Source organism: Salvelinus alpinus, chromosome 18, assembly GCF_045679555.1.
Source record: "Salvelinus alpinus chromosome 18, SLU_Salpinus.1, whole genome shotgun sequence".
NCBI lineage: Eukaryota > Metazoa > Chordata > Actinopteri > Salmoniformes > Salmonidae > Salvelinus > Salvelinus alpinus.
The window spans coordinates 50,116,865-50,137,461 of record NC_092103.1 but is presented as its reverse complement, the minus strand read 5'-3'; the positions used below and the strand labels follow the sequence as shown (position 1 = coordinate 50,137,461).

At 44.5% G+C, this 20,597-nt stretch overlaps 1 protein-coding gene across 6 annotated transcripts in view; it reads right to left on the bottom strand.

Annotated features, from left to right (window-relative positions):
- The window catches only part of LOC139544439 (uncharacterized), a 50,320-nt gene extending 32,648 nt beyond the window's left edge, over window positions 1-17,672 (bottom strand). For 3 of the 6 annotated variants that reach the window (XR_011668873.1, XR_011668874.1, XM_071351537.1), the window contains exons 1-3: window positions 17,473-17,671; window positions 12,297-12,524; window positions 2,981-3,848 (exon numbers count right to left, since the gene is read on the bottom strand). Coding sequence is in view for 4 of the 6 variants with exons in the window: in XM_071351537.1 (XP_071207638.1) it covers window positions 2,981-3,848; window positions 12,297-12,503 (1,075 nt within the window). In the remaining 2 variants the exon portion in view is untranslated. Of the gene's footprint in view, window positions 1-2,980; window positions 3,849-12,296; window positions 12,525-17,472 lie in introns of all 6 variants that reach the window. The other 3 variants (XM_071351540.1, XM_071351541.1, XM_071351538.1) reach the window with 2 other exon arrangements.
- Between the last annotated feature and the right edge of the window lie 2,925 nt (window positions 17,673-20,597).

Genomic DNA, 20,597 nt, shown 5'->3' with positions numbered 1-20,597 from the left:
AATTTTAATTATGAGATTTCTGTTTGAATTTGGCGCCCTGCACTTTCACTGGCTGTTGTCATATCGATCCCGTTACCGGGATTGCAGTCATTAGAAGTTAAATTGATTTTAATTCTCACCCATTTATGCACAATACCCCGTAAATGACAAAGCGAAAACATGTCTTTAGAAAATAAATAGATAAAATAAATGATAAAGTAGAGCGGTGTTTTTTACAGCACATTGGTGCAACTGACTGTGTTAAGAAGAAGCGCGGTTTGGCGGGTCATGTCCCGGAGGACGCATGACTCGACCTTCGCCTCTCCCGAGCCCGTTGGGGAGTGGCAGCGATTAGACAAGATTGTAACTGGATCGCAAAATTGGGGAGAAAAATGTAATTAAAAAAAGATTTTAAAAAAAAGCTAATTTACATTAGGTATTCAACCCCCTAATTTAATACATGTTAGAATCACTTCTGGCAGCGATTACAGCATGGAGTCTTTCTGGGTAAGTCTCTAAGAGCTTTGCACACCTGAATTGGGGTTGAATACTTATTGACTCAAGACATTTCAGCTTTTAAATTAATTTGTAAACATTTCTAAAAACATAAGTCCACTTTGATATTATGGGGTATTATGTTTAGATCAATGACGAATCTCCATTGAATCCATTTTAAATTCTGTCTAACAACAAAATGTGGAAAAAGTCAAGGGGTGTGAATACTTTCTGAAGGCTCTATAGATATAGATAGTGTAGATATAGATAGTGCAGATATAGATAGTGTAGGGGTGTGAATACCTTGCTGATGTTCAGTTGAAAAAGGGTCAGCATTAGAAGCACGCAACATAACAGCCTGGACCAGAGCTACGCGGGCCGCAACATAACAGCCTGGACCAGAGCTACGCGGGCCGCAACATAACAGCCTGGACCAGAGCTACGCGGGCCGCAACATAACAGCCTGGACCAGAGCTACGCGGGCCGCAACATAACAGCCTGGACCAGAGCTACGCGGGCCGCAACATAACAGCCTGGACCAGAGCTACGCGGGCCGCAACATAACAGCCTGGACCAGAGCTACGCGGGCCGCAACATAACAGCCTGGACCAGAGCTACTCAACTATATGCTAATATTTTCAGTAGGTCATCTTCACGTAATCTCGTTCCGGTACTGAACGGAGAACGTATAGGGTTTCACAAAGCAAGACGGAGGAGAGTCTCACGTCATATATCTCGTTTATTTTGAGAGATCGCTAAATATTAATTTTTCATTCAAGGCGTTTAGTTACTTTTTTCTTTCAACTTGTTTTTCAAAAACATCCTAGCAAGTCAAGCTAACTTAGAGAGCAGCTAGCTAAAAGCTAAGCTAGGTTGAAGATGCTGTAGCCAGCGACCTCCACCTAATAATTATCATAAACTACAAACAGGAGGCAACAGTCATATAATATAATTGGCTTAACAGCCAAAGTGTATTATTGAACATTACTAATAAAATAGTACTCACTTATAGGAATGGGTCATTGATTACAAGTTGCTAACTATCCCATAAAGCCATCACCGAAAACCACATATTTTCATCTCGTTCTGTGGTTTGGTAACTTCCTTTTCTATTGACGGACTCTTGACCTCTATTGACCTACACCGAAGACGACGCAAAGGTCGGAAATAATCTAAATATGCGGCGTCCTTTTCCAACTGAGACTTCAACTGCAAGGGGCCGCTGCGATACCAGTCAGTTGCGGACATTGAAATCAATGACATTCTGCGCAACGCAACGGACTGCGCAACGCAACGGACTGCTCAACGCAACGGACTGCGCAACGCAACGGACTGCTCAGATATGTGAATGAGGCTTTAAGAATAGAGGTGTAATGGTTCCCCAAACCAAAGTTCGGTACGTATTGCGTCACGGTTCGGTTGTCGGGTACAGTGGGAAAATTAAATTCACAATGTTCAGTATTCACAATGTTCCTTACTTTGTCTGTTGTGACCAGATAATTTTGTTGGGCCTCAAGTTTCCACTCTGAAGTCACAAATACCGGTTGGATGCATTTCATGTGATTTGAACTCATTGAGAAATGCCAACAAGCTGTGGCAACCATACACTAAAAGTACAGCTATCATTATTGTAAACAGATTATAGAGTTCAAAAACCACAATAAATACATACATCATGTTTTGTTACATTTAACTGCCCGAAAACACTGTTTTAGAAGCCATTTCCTTGGTGAGTTCACCATGTGGGAGAAGTGTGTCAGGTGGGAGAAGTGTGTCAGGCCCACCTCCTCTGTGGTGGGCCTGCTCCTCTGAACCGAGGTCCCCGTCCCAAACGGTTCAGTACGTGTACCGTTACACCCTTAAGAGTCCGACATGATTTCACAGAGAAACTGTCATGTCTTCTAAAATCACAGCAGATTTATGGAGCATGCAGCAGTGTAAATATTATTGTCTATTGAGGAACAGGCCATATGACAACAACATACAGAAAAGACAGGGCTCTGAAATACACTACAAGCTGACAGATACACCTTCTCTATACAATGAAAACTTGTAACGGTACATTATATTCTAGATATTTGTCATCTCTTTAATTGGTAGGGGCATAGAGCTCTCAGGTATACCACTCAGAAATGGTGAGGGGCTTTTTTGTGAGAATTGGTTGTTTGTTTGTGTTTAACAGCAGAACCAGTGTGGTGACACACACAGAGACAGAGAGACAGGGGGGGCAAGAGAAGTTAGAGGGAGAGAGGGCAGCTATAGAGGGAGAGAGGGCAGCTATAGAGGGAGAGAGGGCAGCTATAGAGGGAGAGAGGGCAGCTATAGAGGGAGAGAGGGCAGCTATAGAGGGAGAGAGGGCAGCTATAGAGGGAGAGAGGGCAGCTAGAGGGAGAGAGGGCAGCTAGAGGGAGAGAGGGCAGCTAGAGGGAAAGAGGGCAGCTAGAGGGAGAGGGGGCAGCTAGAGGGAGAGGGGGCAGCTAGAGGGAGAGAGGGATGTTAACTGTACCTGTAGCTTCTCCTTTGGTCTCTGCTTCCAGGAGGTCAGGGTTCATCCCACTGGGGGAGGAGGGAGTCAGGTTCCCCAACGGCCCCTCGGATCCTCCAGGCTTCAGCAGGTCCTCCATCAGCTCACTACCTGCCCCAGGGAGGGTGCTCAGGCCCTGGGTCGACACCGAGGACAGGTCCTGGTGTCTGGGAGAACTCGTGCTCATCATGGAAGGTTTGGAGCCGGAGCTGGAGACGGAGCCTCGGAGAGGTTTGTGAGGAAAGGAGTGGCCCAGCAGAGACGACGACACGCCACCAACCAAACAGTCGGCGTCCAGCTGGGAGGGTTTGTGTGGCAATGCATGGTGGGACAGGGAGTGATTAGGCTTTGAGGACTGGGAGACTGAGTGAGAGGCCATGCCAGAGTCAGTACCTACCCCTGCTGCTAACTGGGCTTTAGGCACTGTGTAATAGTCCTCAGCAGTCTCCTGCTTGATCTTCTTCACTGACTTATCCCCCTGTCCCCTGTCCTCAGACCCGGGTCTCTGGGGGCCGGGCATGCCCCCCGGGGCACCCCTCTTCCTGGGTCTGTGACGAGGCTCGTAGTCTACGTCTCCATCCTCGTCCGTCGTGGCTGAGGACTCGCAGACAATATCAAACAGGTTGCTGTTATACTCCTCGGTGTTGTCATCAGCCTCAGTGTTGTCGTCGCTGCAGTTGGAGAAGTCGCAGGAGTCCCGGGTCTGGCTGCTGTCACCTCCCTTGGCTTTGGTGGAGCGGCCCAGAAACCTCTCACCTCCTGGGCTGCTCTGACGGGCTAAGGCCCCTCCCTGGACACTGAGGCTGTCCGAGTTGACGCTACGGCTGTCCTGGTAGCAGCCAACCCGCTCCTTTAGAATCAGAATCAACAAATACATTTTACATGGATTGGGAATTTGACCTGGTGGAAATGGCACTGACAACATCAGAGAGAATACAGTGCATTCGGAAAGTATTCAGACCCCTTGACTATTCTCCACATTTTGTTACGTTACAGCCTTATTCTAAAATGGATTGAGTAGCTCTCTTCCGCCTCAATCTACACACAATACCCCATAATGACAAAGCGAAAACAGGTTTAGATTTTCTTGCAAATGTAATAAAAATACATAAGTATTAAGACCCTTTGCTATGAGACTTGAAATTGAGCTCCTGTTTCCATCCTGTTTCCATTGATCATCCTTGAGATGTTTCTACAACTTGATTGGATTCCACCTGTGGTAAATTCAATTGATTGGACATGATTTGGAAGGGCCTTGGTCAGGGAGGTGACCAAGAACCCGATGGTCACTCTGACAGAGCTCCAGAGTTCCTCTGTGGAGATGGGAGAATCCTCCAGAAGGACAACCATCTCTGCAGCACTCCACCAATCAGGCCTTTATGGTAGAGTGACCAGACAGAAACCACTCTTTAGTAAAAGGCACATGACAGCCCACTTGGAGTTTGCCAAAAGGCACCTAAAGGACTCTCAGACCATGAGAAACAAGATTCTCTGGTCTGATTAAACCAAGATTGAGCTCTTTGGTATGAATGTCAAGCGTAACAACTGGAGGAAACCTGGCACCATCCCTACGGTGAAGTGCGGTGGTGGCAGCATCATGCTGTGGGGATGTTTTTCAGCGGCAGGAACTGGGAGACTAGTCAGGATCGAGGGAAAGAGGAACGGAGCAAAGTACAGAGAGATCCTTGATGAAAACCTGCTCCAGAGGGCTCAGGACCTCAGACTGTGGCAAAGGTTCACCTTCCAACAGGACAACGACCCTAAGCACACAGCCAAGACAATGCAGGAGTGGCTTCGGGACAAGTCTCTGAATGTCCTTGAGTGGCCCAGCCAGAGCCTGGACTTGAACCCGATCGAACATCTCTGGATAGACCTGAAAATAGCTGTGCAGCGACGCTCCCCATCCAACCTGACAGAGCTTGAGAGGATCTGCAGAGAAGAATGGGAGAAACTCCCCAAATACAGGTGTGCCAAGCTTGTAGCGTCATACCCAAGAAGACTCAAGGCTGTAATCACTGTCAAAGGTGCTTCAACAAAGTACTGAGTAAAGGGTCTGAATACTTATGTAAATGTGATATAAAAAAAAATATCTAAACCTGTTTTTGCTTTGTCATTATGGGGTAATGTTTATAGATTGATGAGGGGGAAAAACTATTTAAATCAGTTTTAGAATAAGCCTGTAACGAAACAAAATGTGGAAGAAGTCATGGGGTCAGAATACTTTCCGAATGCTCTGTATGATACTGTATATACAGGATATGGCCTTTCTATATGTACCAGTGAGCACTTCCTGGACAACGTGTTCCAGCTTTTAAAAGTCATTGATAATAATCTGACAATGTTTTAAAATGTCATTAAATGAAGATGGGGGAATCATAATCAATAACATCATAGCTATAAGCAATAACATTCACAAGTTGATTTAAAATCTGTTTAATCTTTTATCATGGTTGGTAACTTGATGGATTTGTCCAAAAGCGTGTGACATAAAACATGACTTGCATTTTGGCAGTGTAAATTGACGTTAAATTAGACATTGAACTTGAACCACGTATCTGTTGGATCGTTTGTGTATAAACGTCTCATAACTACATTTTGTGTCTCTTTATGTTTCAGGTAAAAAAGGTTTTCATGGACACACAAATCCAAAAGTATAGAATGCTTCTAACCGAGAGTCACTTTACATTGACAGTTAAAACCCTGTTCACTCATGACTGCACGGCCAGGCACGACTCCAACACCATCATTAAGATTGCCGATGACACAGTGGGAGGCCTGATCACGGACAATGACAGCCTATAGGGAGGAGGTCAGAGACCTGGTCGGGTGGTGCCAGAATAACAACATCTCCCTCAACGTGATCAAGACTAAGGAGATGATTGTGGACTACAGGAAAAGAAGGACCGAGCACGCCCCCATTCTCATCGACGGGGCTGTAGTGGAGCAGGTTGAGAGCTTCAAGTTCCTTGGCGTCCACATCACCAACAAACTAACATGGTCCAAGCACACCAAGACAGTCGTGAAGAGGACACGACAAAACCTATTCCCCCTCGGGAGACCGAAAAGATTTGTCATGGGTCCTCAGATCCAAAAAAGGTTTTACAGCTGCACCATCGAGAGCATCCTGACGGCATCACCACCTGGTATGGCAACTGCTCGGCCTCTGACCGCAAGGCACTATACCGTTACCCCCTGTATATAGCCTCCACATTGACTCTGTACCGGTAGCCCCTGTATATAGCCTCCACATTGACTCTGTACCGGTAGCCCCTGTATATAGCCTCCACATTGACTCTGTACCGGTACCCCCTGTATATAGCCTCCACATTGACTCTGTACCGGTACCCCCTGTATATAGCCTCCACATTGACTCTGTACCGGTACCCCCTGTATATAGCCTCCACATTGACTTTGTACCGTTACCCCCTGTATATAGCCTCCACATTGACTCTGTACCGGTAACACCCTGTATATAGCCTCCTCATTGTACCGTAACACCCTGTATATAGCCTCCACATTGTTATTTTACTGCTGCTCTTTATTTTTTATTAGGTATTTTTATTTGTTGTATTTTTTTAACTGCATTATTGGTTAAGGGCTTGTAAGTAAGCATTTCACTGTAAGGTCTACTACACCTGTTGTATTCAGCATTTCACTGTAAGGTCTACCTACACCTGTTGTATTCAGCATTTCACTGTAAGGTCTACCTACACCTGTTGTATTAAGCATTTCACTGTAAGGTCTACCTACACCTGTTGTATTCAGCATTTCACTGTAAGGTCTACTACACCTGTTGTATTCAGCATTTCACTGTAAGGTCTACTACACCTGTTGTATTCAGCATTTCACTGTAAGGTCTACTACACCTGTTGTATTCAGCATTTCACTGTGAGGTCTACTACACCTGTTGTATTCAGCATTTCACTGTAAGGTCTACTACACCTGTTGTATTCAGCATTTCACTGTAAGGTCTACTACACCTGTTGTATTCAGCATTTCACTGTAAGGTCTACTACACCTGTTGTATTCAGCATTTCACTGTGAGGTCTACTACACCTGTTGTATTCAGCATTTCACTGTAAGGTCTACTACACCTGTTGTATTCAGCATTTCACTGTAAGGTCTACCTACACCTGTTGTATTCGGTGCATGTGACAAATTCAATTATTTTATTTGATGCCCAGCTGATAAACTACGCTGTGATCCAGGAAGACATTTTCCAAATGACAGTCAAGTGACTAACAGCTGTTGTGATGGCGCATGCGATGCAACAGCCCAAGTACCTGAACAAAGGTGTTTATGTCTCAATCTGTACACCGGTAAAGACAGCTGTGCCTGGATCCACGTTGGATCTAATATCCCTAATTGGATGTTGATTATCCGGTGTTGTCTGTTTGATTCACAGCAGGATCTCGTTAGATTTAACAGAGAAAGCATCAAGGTAAATGACATGTTTTCATATTTTTTTTAGTGCCCTGGATTGGACAGTCTTACTGTGCGCAATTATGTAGCATAGGCTATTGCTCAACACCCAACTCTACTCCAATTAATTATTCTGGACATAATGACAACAAATGACACAGCCTAGTGGGCTTCTTCTCAGTATGATCTGGTAAATGAAATACAATGACAAATACATTTTGTTTTCCATGTTACACCTGCAATTTTAAAAATACAATACAAAGGGCTTGAAGTAGGCTACTTGAAATCGGAGCTCAGAAATTCAAGTACTGGAATAGGCCTACCTTGAAAAATCAGACATTTCCTCAATTTGGTGCTTGAAAAGTCCTTGTAATTATCGCAGCCAATTTATTACGTCCTCCTGCTCCCTTATAATTATCCGTGATTTCATTTTTATACATTTTCGTTTGTTTACCGCTGCGCTACTCTGTTCAAATCAACATGTTATTGGTCACATACACACGTTTAGCTTTTATGTTATTGCGGATGTAGCGACATGCTTGTGTTGGAAAGGTGTTACGCTACTCCGTTACTCTGGTTACTATGACGATGACTATGACGATGACATCCATACAAATCCTTCCATAAAAAAAAAATGGAACCTGTTTTTTTTGTCACTTTCTCCTTATAAAAACAGCGATGGTGAGATTCAAATGGTGAGATTAATGCTACTGTTTTATTATGGGTCCCTACATCTGCACTGCTTGCTGTTTGGGGGTTTTAGGCTGGGTTTCTGTACAAGCACTTTGTGACATCGGCTGATGTAAAAAGGGATTTATAAATACATTTGAAATGCATGTATCCAATCTATTTACTCAGGCAACATCCTCATTATTCTCACATATTTTAGAATGTAATAATAATTTCAATATTAATGCATTGGCAAGGACCAAAACAAGTATTATTCTATAAGTGATAATAGCCTAGTTTCTTCCTACACTTTTTGCATGCTTTTTGAGTGGAGAGGGTTCTGTATTAGGCCCTATATGTACAATTATATACATCATACAATTGTATACTGTTAAGTTCTAATTCTCAGAGTAATAAACTCAACGGACATTATGAAAGATTAACCAAGTTTAATTCTTCCCAGAGGATCAATACAGCTGCATTAAGAACAAGTTTATCTTTTATTTTATGTAAAACATGTATCTTTCATCAAAATTTATGATGAGTATTTCTGTTATTTGATGTGGCTCTCTGCAATTTCTCCGGATGTTTTGGAGGCATTTCTGAACATGGCGCCAATGTAAACTGAGATTTTTGGATATAAATATGAACTTTATCGAACAAAACATATATGTATTGTGTAATATGAAGTCCTATGAGTGTCATCTGATGAAGATCATCAAAGGTTAGTGATTAATTTTATCTATATATTTCTGCTTTTTGTGACACCACTCTTTGGTTGGAAAATGGCTGAATGCTTTCTGTGACTTGGCTCTGACCTAAAGTAATGATATGTTGTGCTTTAGCCGTAAAGCCTTTTTGAAATCGGGCACTGTGGTTGGATTAAAGAGAAGTGTATCTTTAAAATGGTGTAAAATACTTATGTTTGAGGAATTTTAATTTTGAGATATCTGTTGTTTTGAATTTGGCGCCCTGCAATTTCACTGGCTGTTGGCGAGGTGGGACGCTAGCGTCCCGAACGATCCCAGAGAGGTTAAAGGATGTACAGTCCAGTCCTAGCCCTGTGGTGTCGTACAGTCCCAGCCCTGTGGTGTCGTCCAGTCCTAGCCCTGTGGTGTCGTCCAGTCCCAGCCCTGTGGTGTCGTACAGTCCCAGCCCTGTGGTGTCGTACAGTCCTAGCCCTGTGGTGTCGTCCAGTCCCAGCCCTGTGGTGTCGTCCAGTCCCAGCCCTGTGGTGTCGTCCAGTCCCAGCCCTGTGGTGTCGTCCAGTCCCAGCCCTGTGGTGTCGTCCAGTCCCAGCCCTGTGGTGTCGTCCAGTCCCAGCCCTGTGGTGTCGTCCAGTCCCAGCCCTGTGGTGTCGTCCAGTCCCAGCCCTGTGGTGTCGTCCAGTCCCAGCCCTGTGGTGTCGTACAGTCCCAGCCCTGTGGTGTCGTCCAGTCCCAGCCCTGTGGTGTCGTCCAGTCCCAGCCCTGTGGTGTCGTCCAGTCCCAGCCCTGTGGTGTCGTCCAGTCCCAGCCCTGTGGTGTCGTCCAGTCCCAGCCCTGTGGTGTCGTACAGTCCTAGTCGTACAGTCCTAGCCCTGTGGTGTCGTACAGTCCTAGCCCTGTGTTGTCGTACAGTCCTAGCCCTGTGGTGTCGTACAGTCCTAGCCCTGTGGTGTCGTACAGTCCTAGCCCTGTGGTGTCGTCCAGTCCCAGCCCTGTGGTGTCGTCCAGTCCCAGCCCTGTGGTGTCGTCCAGTCCCAGCCCTGTGGTGTCGTCCAGTCCCAGCCCTGTGGTGTCGTCCAGTCCCAGCCCTGTGGTGTCGTCCAGTCCTAGCCCTGTGGTGTCGTCCAGTCCCAGCCCTGTGGTGTCGTCCAGTCCCAGCCCTGTGGTGTCGTCCAGTCCCAGCCCTGTGGTGTCGTCCAGTCCTAGCCCTGTGGTGTCGTCCAGTCCTAGCCCTGTGGTGTCATCCAGTCCTAGACCTGTGGTGTCGTACAAGTCCCAGACCTGTGGTGTCGTACAGTCCCAGACCTGTGGTGTCGTACAGTCCCAGCCCTGTGGTGTCGTCCAGTCCTAGCCCTGTGGTGTCGTCCAGTCCTAGACCTGTGGTGTCGTACAAGTCCCAGACCTGTGGTGTCGTACAGTCCCAGACCTGTGGTGTCGTACAGTCCCAGACCTGTGGTGTCGTACAGTCCTAGTCGTACAGTCCTAGCCCTGTGGTGTCGTACAGTCCTAGCCCTGTGTTGTCGTACAGTCCTAGCCCTGTGGTGTCGTACAGTCCTAGCCCTGTGTTGTCGTACAGTCCTAGCCCTGTGGTGTCGTACAGTCCTAGCCCTGTGGTGTCGTACAGTCCTAGCCCTGTGGTGTCGTACAGTCCTAGCCCTGTGGTGTCGTACAGTCCTAGCCCTGTGTTGTCGTACAGTCCTAGCCCTGTGGTGTCGTACAGTCCTAGCCCTGTGGTGTCGTACAGTCCTAGCCCTGTGTTGTCGTACAGTCCTAGCCCTGTGTTGTCGTACAGTCCTAGCCCTGTGGTGTCGTACAGTCCCAGCCCTGTGGTGTCGTCCAGTCCCAGCCCTGTGGTGTCGTACAGTCCTAGACCTGTGGTGTCGTACAGTCCTAGTCGTACAGTCCTAGCCCTGTGGTGTCGTACAGTCCTAGACCTGTGGTGTCGTACAGTCCTAGACCTGTGGTGTCGTACAGTCCCAGACCTGTGGTGTCGTACAGTCCTAGTCGTACAGTCCTAGCCCTGTGGTGTCGTACAGTCCTAGTCGTACAGTCCTAGCCCTGTGGTGTCGTACAGTCCTAGCCCTGTGGTGTCGTACAGTCCTAGTCGTACAATCCTAGCCCTGTGGTGTCGTACAGTCCTAGCCCTGTGGTGTCGTACAGTCCTAGTCGTACAGTCCTAGCCCTGTGGTGTCGTACAGTCCTAGTCGTACAGTCCTAGCCCTGTGGTGTCGTACAGTCCTAGACCTGTGGTGTCGTACAGTCCTAGTCGTACAGTCCTAGACCTGTGGTGTCGTACAGTCCTAGTCGTACAGTCCTAGCCCTGTGGTGTCGTACAGTCCTAGTCGTACAGTCCTAGCCCTGTGGTGTCGTACAGTCCTAGCCCTGTGGTGTCGTATAGGTGGAGTTATGGGCCAATTTGCATATATTTCCTTTTATTCCTCTGAGTTCACATTTGGAACTGCATGAAAATCATTTTGATTTTAGTTTCAAACCATTTAGAAAATGTTTATCCCAATGTCACACATTGGCCCCATTATTTACAGAAAGACATACACTCAGTGGACAGTTTACCTATAAACTCGTATAGTACGGGGTCGGACCCCCCTTTGCCTCCAGAAAAGCCAGACTTGGTCAGGGAATGGAAAGTTGCTCAATCGGTACCAAGGGACTTAAGGCAGGAAAACATTCCCCGCTCCATTAACCCACCGTCACCAGCCTGTAGCGTTGACACCGGGCAGGATGAGGCCATGACTCATACTGCTTTACAGAGCGCTCTGCTGCTTACGCTAAATACTGAGCGCCATCAGCTTGACAACAGGATCCGGCAATGTTTTTCCACTCCTCTATTGCCCAGTGTTGGTGATGGCGTGCTCAATGGAGCCGCTTTCTTCTTGTTTTTAGCTGATAGGAATGGAACCTGGTGTGGTCGTCTGCTGCCCATCCGAGATGCCGTTTCACCACTGTTGTACTGCACCGTTATTTGCCTGTTCGTGGACCGCCTTTTAGCTTTGCACGACTCTTGCCATTCTCCTTCGACATCTCATCAACGACCTGTTTTTGGCAACAGGATTGCCACTGACCAGATATTTTTATGTTTGTCGCACCATTCTCGGTAAAACCCTAGACACTGTCGTGCGTGAAAAGCCCAGGAAGCCGGGCCGTTTCTGAGAACTGGCACACCTGACACCGACGATCATGCCACGCTCAGTCGTGTAGGTCACTCGTTTTTCCCCATTCTAACATTCAATCAAACAGTAACGGGATGCCTGTCTGTCTGCTTTATATAGCAAGCCACGGACACATGACTCACTGTCTGTAGGAGCGAACCATTTTTGTGAACGGGGGGGTGGTGTAAACTGGCCACTGAGTGCACATTGCAGTGCCATAAATACCTAGCCTGGGCTCCAGTCTGTTTCTGCCCTCTTGCCAACCCAAACATGTTCAGCGTGTCAATAGAACAGTCAAAAATCACAAGCATCTGGGACTAAAAACACACCCACCTTCTGGCCCGTCTTACAGGTGGCGGGGAGGGGCCAGTGGTAGGCGTGGCCCGCGCTGCACCCCCACATGGCGGTCAGGTTCCCATGGGAACCCTCGGTGAGCAGGTGTTTGAGGTTCGGGATGAGAGCACAGATGGTGCCGTGACTGTGGGCCCAGCGGACCAACTTAGACAGGTTCTCTGAAGAAGTGTGCAAGCAGTCTTCCATCGTGAGTTGGCGACGTTTCCCCTATGGAAAAATGTATATTACTTATTCGCAATAGAAGTGTGAGTTCAAATCAAACTTTGTCACACGCACCGGATACAATAGGTGAAGACTTTACCATGAAATGCTTACTTACAAGCCCTTAGCAGTGCAGTTTAAGAAGTACATATTTACCAAGTAAACAAATAAAAAGTAATAATAAAAGGTAACACAATAAGAATAACGAGATTATATACAGGGGGCACCAGTACTGAGTCAGTGTGCAGGGGTACAGGTTAGTTGTGGTAATCTGGACATGTAGGTGGGGGCAAAGTGACTAACAAACAGCGAGTAGCAGCAGTGTACAAAAGGGAGGGGGGAACGGGGGTGGGGGGGGGGGTCAATGTAAAATGTCCGGTGGCGATTTTCTGAATTATTCAACAGTCTTATGGTTTGGGGGGGTAGGGGGTAGAAACTGTTAAGGAGCCTTTTGGTCCTAGACTTGGCGCTCCAGTACCGCTTGCCGTGCGGTAGCAGAGAGAACAGTCTATGACTTGGGTGACTAGAGTCTCTGACAATTTTTGGGGCTTTCCTCTGACACGCCTATTATATAGGTCCTGGATGGCAGGAAGCTTGGCCCCCCGTGATGTACTGGGCTGTTCGCACTACCATCTGTAGCGCCTTACGGGCAGATAACGAGCAGTAATAGGTAATCCGTCTGGCCCAGCGGCTTTGTGAACGTTGACCCGTTTAAAGGTTTTGTTCACATTGGCTACCGAGAGCGTTATTACACAGTCATCCAGCACAGCTGGTGCTCTCGTGCATGCTTCAGGGTTGCTTGCCTCGAAGCGAGCATAAAAGGCATTTAGCTCGTCTGGTAGGTTCACGTCACTGGGCAGCTCGAGTCTGGGTTTCCCTTTGTAGTCCGTAATAGTTTTCAAGCCCTGCCACATCTGACGAGCATCAGAGACGGTGTAGTACGATTTAATCTTAGTCCTGTATTGATGCTTTGCTTGTTTGATGGTTCGTCTGAGGGCATAGCGGGATTTCTTATAAGCGTCCGGATTAGTCTCCCGCTACTTGAAAGCGGCAGCTCTAGCCATTAGCTCGATGAGGATGTTGCCTGTAATCCATGGCTTCTGGTAGGGATATGAACGTACAGTCACTGTGGGGACGACGTCATCGATGCACTTATTGATGAAGCCGGTGACTGAAGTGGTGTATTCCTCAATGGCATTGGATGAATCCCGGAACATATTCCAGTCTGTGCTAGCAAAACAGTCGTGTAGTGTAGCATCCGCGTCATCTGACCACTTCCGCATTGAGCAACACGGAAGTCACTGGTACTTCCTGCTTTAGTTTTTGCTTGTAAGCAGGAATCAGGCGGATAGAATTATGGTCAGATTTACCAAATGGAGTGTGATGGAGAGCTTTGTATGCATCTCTGTGTGTTGAGTAAATGTGGTCTAGGATTTTGTTTTTTCCCTGGTTGCACATGTGACACGCTGGTAACATTTTGGTTAAACTGATTTAAGTTTGCTCGACTTAAAGTCCCTGGCCACTAGGAGCTCCACTTCTGGGTGAGCATTTTCTTCTTTGCTTATGACCTTATAGAGTTGGTTGAGAGCGGTCTTAGTGCCAGTATCGTTCTGCGGTGGTAAATAGATGGCTACGAATAATATAGATGAGAACTCTCTTGGTAGATAGTGTGGTCTACAGCTTATCATTAAGTATTCAGGGGCCAAATGGGATCTATTCATTCTGCATTAACACCCGCTCCCTTGGCAGGGCTAAATGGGATCTAGTCATTCTGCAGTAACACCCGCTCCCTTGGCAGGGCTAAAACACGACAGATTGCAGCACCCAAAGAAAAGAACGCATTTACACAGGACAAACATAGGTAACATTTTTCCAAGTATGAACTGAGAGCGACTCGATGTAGTCAGAGGTGCCTACCTAGCAGATTGTAAAATTAAAAAAAAAATTGCTCCAAAATCAAAACAAACCTGTAAACAGGAAAACTTATATTTTAGAAGATAGGAGAACTAAGATGGTATCACCAAGTTAAGGTTTGTTGAAAAAACCAGACACATCTCATTCATTTGAGTCAGTAATGCCCAGCTGGACCCCCTACTGGTGAACGATGAACTGAAAACACTGATCATTATTATTTGACCCTGCTGATTATCTATGAACATTTGAACATCTTGGCCATGTTCTGTTATAATCTCCACCCGGCACAGCCAGAAGAGGACTGGCCACCCCTCATAGCCTGGTTCCTCTCTAGGTTTCTTCCTAGGTTCTGGCCTTTCTAGGGAGTTTTTCCCTAGCCACCGTGCTTCTACATCTGCATTGCTTGCTGTTTGGGGGTTTTAGGCTGGGTTTCTGAACAGCACTTTGTGACATCAGCTGATGAAAAAAAAGGGCTTTATAAATACATTTGATTGATTTTCCACAACATGTTCATTGATCCTCTCGTTTTAGTAGGGTCTCCTCTGTTTGACATGTTGGGAGTTGAGACATAAATAAGGTATCATTAGAAAGGTCAAGGTCTCCTCTATTACAGTCAAATAGTGTCTCAATGTGTTTCGGTGTCCATATGACTGATTTTGTTGGGACCAAACCTCAAATGCAAATAGGGAGTTAAAACTGCATGATGTCATAGAGGAAGAAGATCATCTTTCGTCTTTGATGTGAGTGGCAGGGGGAGGGGCTCGGCGTCTGTGACGTGACCATAAAAAACATAACACGCGTTAAAAACAGAAGCAGTGACAGCCATTTTCAATGTAAGTTCTGAATATACAACTGAAGTTTTTTAACATTGATTTCCAATGGTATTGTACTTCATCTGGTAAAAGCTGCTGAATGAGTCCAAAAATATACGGTGATTAATTTGTTGGTGATCTACCAGAAATCTCACCCTACTATCCTGCCCTGGCTAACGGAGCACGTTACAATCTGCTAGCACCGTCCACTGCTCAACTCCATAGTAATTCGTAGAGTTGAGTTTAAAGCCCTTCGTGCAGACTGTACGTCAGATACAGTCTTTTACGATTGTCACATCACTGTGTGCGATGTTAATTAAAATCTTGATATCGACCTGGTTAAATTGGTACAGGCTTACGTCGACATCAGCCGATGTATTTGATCTATGCATGTACCAGCAGCGCAAACCCTCTCTCTATGGTTGTGCGCGAGAGAAGTTCAGAACAACTGAAAGTATGAATCTTTAAAAAGGTTACACACACAAACTTCATATGTCCCAAGTCAGAATCAAAATAAGCTTCCCCAAAATAACACGGTGGAACGTTTATTTTGATTGGATATTTTCTGCATTTATCAAAATCCCATCGTGTAAACAAGATTACTAGGGAAATCGTTCTTTCTTGCACAGCATGTAAATGTTTAAAATCAACCTATTATATTATTCTGACTAATTGTGTGCATAATCAGTGTTCCTATTGGTCAGTCACTGGGATCAGCTCGGAACACCTGCCAAACTACACGATAAAGACACCACCAGAACTGTCAGAGCCTACGACCTAGACCCTGTCACACTGAACGAGCCAAGATGTCCAACAATCGTTTACGACTTAAAAATTTGCCAACGTCGTGGGAATGTTGTCTGAGACGGCAAAAATCACAGCATCAGACAGCTAAAATCATACAGTCTGTAGAGGGTTTAAGGCCGGGCATACACTACACAATTTTGCCATGAATTCGCTACATTTTTACCAACTCAGACAAATTTTCATGATCTGGCTGAAATCCTATGAACTTGGGCTAGGATCATTACGTCGAGACTTGCATAGTTTGAGCAGGTCAAGGACGCACCAATGATGGCTGTTCTGTTCTCCAGACCTCTGTCGGATGTCCTGATCATTTTCTGACATGTCCTACATTTTGGTTGTGCATTTTATAGTGTGAGCAGTGCTACGGCATGATTGGGCAAGGACTGCTGCCAATAGCCATTGAGCATTCAGCATGTGAGACGAAAACAATGGGCGGATTCAATTATGTTGAGCCTGGGCCTATGCCTGTCACATCTGGCAAAAACGGGGAGGGAGGCATGCCCTTCTCAAATGGAACAGCTCTGTCATTTTGTCAACAAGGCAGCATGGTGCATCGTCCATAAACATACAACTCTTTTCTATAAAACACGTGTTCTAAATTTTGTAATTAGTTTTCATTGGGAAGAAAAAAAAACGTTTTATCAAAAACAATCACGTTTACAAGGGAAAACACAGAATCCTTGGCACTGAAGTAAAACCTCCACTCACCCGAGGCAACAGGCCAAGCAAAATGAACCAATATTACGTTAGTGTCCTACATTACATACGCGTTACATGACAGAAATAAAAAAACATAACGACATGAAATCAAGACCATATTCTGCGCCTAGGACTTTTTGGATGTTTCTGCACATATTTGTTTTCTTCCTACGACAACCGAGAACAGCAGGGCAGGATCAACTAGGGAATCATTGTGTACTGTGAACACCCACGTCCTGAGGTTTAGGATGGATGAGAGGAAAGATTGGGGACAAGGACATCGGGAAATGTGAGCACGTCCAAGTTGTTACGATTTTGGAAGTCGTGTAGCGTATGCCGAGCAGAAGTCAACTCAGGCAAAAAAACGGCCTACTGTTACAGTTGTTAGATATTTAGCAACCAAATAAAATATTGTTCATAGCCCATTTCGTTATCAGTGGCTAGCACATTGATATAACGTTAATTCTGGGCTGGCTAGTCATTTCAACCATTCTGCATTTCGCTATCTAGCTAGCTTGCTAATTAGCTAGCTGGGCCCGCGGCTAACATAACACACCAGAGCTAGCCAGTTATCTTGCTAGCTATTCAGCTATTTCAAATCAACAGCAGCCCGAATATGAAGCTAGCTTTCGTCTACGGCTGGCTAGCTACGTTCGTTAGCGTGATCTGACTCATAGAACAAAGAGACGCCTATCTCTCTGTTATTGTCAATAAACACTTACCTTTACACCGAAGACTCTTCATATAGCTATTTCTTCTAACATAAAGGAAGGAGTTGTTTGGGATGATAATAAGTAACAATCAGCGGCCAAAGCAAGAGATAGACCACCCAGACTAGCCCAACTAGCTGGATAGTGGGAGATTTTTTCTTCTTCTCCAAAACATAGAAATAAAATATGTTGAAGGGACACGATGCCTCACCGGAAATACGTCGTTTCGGATATGTAGCTACGTCATCGTGTTGTTATGAGAGATTCAAATTAAAATTGTATTCATAATAAATACAATACATGACAATTTGTAACATGTACAAAATGGAAGGATGAGAAAACTGAGGACAATGTATGGGTTGATGTTAGGCTCATTGTATACTTATATTAACAAAACTGGAAAGTTAAACTTTTAAAACAAAACGTGTTTACATTCATTAAATCAATAGGGAGAATTCAAAAATAACTCACACGAGCCATTTTTTAATTGTTTTTAATTTCTAGAAATGTAGATGGCTTTAGACTGTTAATAAGATCCCTCCACCGGTAATGTTTACCTCCAAAAATAACTCACACGAGCCATTTTTTAATTGTTTTTAATTTCTAGAAATGTAGATGGCTTTAGACTGTTAATAAGATCCCTCCACCGGTAATGTTTACCTCCATATTTACCCACAAATACATCTGATTAGTGTACAGTGCATCCACATTTTGTTGCGTTACAGCCTTATTCTAAAATGTATTAAATCGTTTTTTCCTCATCAATCTACACAAAATACCCCATAATGGCAAAGCAAAAACAGGTTTTTAGAATTTTTTGCAAATGTATGAAATAAAAAAAAACGGATATCACATTTATTATTAGAAAATGTATGCTCTCACTACTGCAAGTCGCTCTGGATAAGAGTGTCTGCTAAATGACAAATGTAAATGTATCACAAACTCAGTACTTTGTTGAAGCACCTTTGGCAGCGATTACAGCCTAGAGTCTTCTTGGGTATGATGCTACAAGCTTGGCACACCTGTATTTGGGGAGTTTCTCCCATTCTTCTATGTAGATCCTCTCAAGCTCTGTCAGGTTGGATGGCGAGTGTCGCTGCGCAGCTATTTTCAGGTCTCTCCAGAGATGTTCGATCAGGTTCAAGTCCGGGCTCTGGCTGGGCCACTCAAGGACATTCAGAGACTTGTCCCGAAACCACTCCTTTGTTGTCTTGGCTGTGGGCTTATGGTTGTTGTCCTGTTGGAAGGTGAACCTTCGCCCCAGTCTGAGGTCCTGAGTGCTCTGAAGCAGGTTTTCATCAAGGATCTCTCTGTACTTTGCTCAGTTCATCTTTCCCCTCGATCCTGACTAGCCTCCCAGTCCCCTGCCTCTGAAAAACATCCACACAGCATAAAATCCTGTTTTCGCTTTGTCATTATGGGCTATTGTGTGTCAGTTAATGAGGGCATTTAAAAAATAAAAAAAACTATTTTAGAATAAGGCTGTAACGTAACAAAATGTGGCAAAGAGGAAGGGGTCTGAATACTTTCCGAACACACTGTAGGTAATCAGCTGACAACCATAGAGTACTGCAGACAAGATTACACTGCCATCTGCTGGCATTAAATAATACTACTTCATTTTTTTCAAAGCTTGCAACGAACAAACACCTTTTCAGTTTGGTAAATAACACACTAGACTACATAACTGTCATTAACATTGAAGTTGAGACAGACAGACATTCTGTAGCGTACCGATTCATCGTGGAGGTCTCAAATGGCACCCTATTCCATATATATATGTATATGCTACTTTTCATCATAGCTCTGTTGGCTCTCGTCAAAAGTAGTGCACTTTAAAGGGAACAGGGTCCCATTTGAGACAGCAGCCATTCACTCACGTCAGATAGGTCCTTCTGAGGTTGACGCCCAACATAAAGGTCCACCTTCTTCATGGGTGTCTCCAGGCTTCCTGGTTAATGGCACTGGAATTGTTCACCAGGATATCAGTACCTTTAAGGACCAAAGAGGAAATACTACATGTTTATTCCTGTACAATAACCACAATACTACATGTTTATACCTGACCAATAACCACAATACTACATGTTTATACCTGACCAATAACCACAATACTACATGTTTATACCTGTATAACAACCACAATACTACATGTTTATACCTGACCAATAACTACAATACTATATATTTATACCTGACCAATAACCACAATACTACATGTTTATACCTGACCAATAACCACAATACTACATGTTTATACCTGACCAATAACCACAATACTACATGTTTATACCTGACCAATAACCACAATACTACATGTTTATACCTGACCAATAACCACAATACTACATGTTTATACCTGACCAATAACTACAATACTACATGTTTATACCTGTACAATAACCACAATACTACATGTTTATACCTGTATAATAACCACAATACTACATGTTTATACCTGACCAATAACTACAATACTACATGTTTATACCTGACCAATAACCACAATACTACATGTTTATTCCTGACCAATAACTACAATACTACATGTTTATACCTGTATAATAACCACAATACTACATGTTTATACCTGACCAATAACTACAATACTACATGTTTATACCTGTATAATAACCACAATACTACATGTTTATACCTGACCAATAACTACAATACTACATGTTTATACCTGACCAATAACTACAATACTACATGTTTATACCTGTACAATAACCACAATACTACATGTTTATACCTGTATAACAACCACAATACTACATGTTTATACCTGACCAATAACTACAATACTACATGTTTATACCTGACCAATAACTACAATACTACATGTTTATACCTGACCAATAACCACAATACTACATGTTTATACCTGTATAATAACTACAATACTACATGTTTATACCTGACCAATAACCACAATACTACATGTTTATACCTGTATAATAACCACAATACTACATGTTTATACCTGACCAATAACTACAATACTACATGTTTATACCTGACCAATAACTACAATACTACATGTTTATACCTGACCAATAACCACAATACTACATGTTTATACCTGTACAATAACCACAATACTACATGTTTATACCTGTATAATAACCACAATA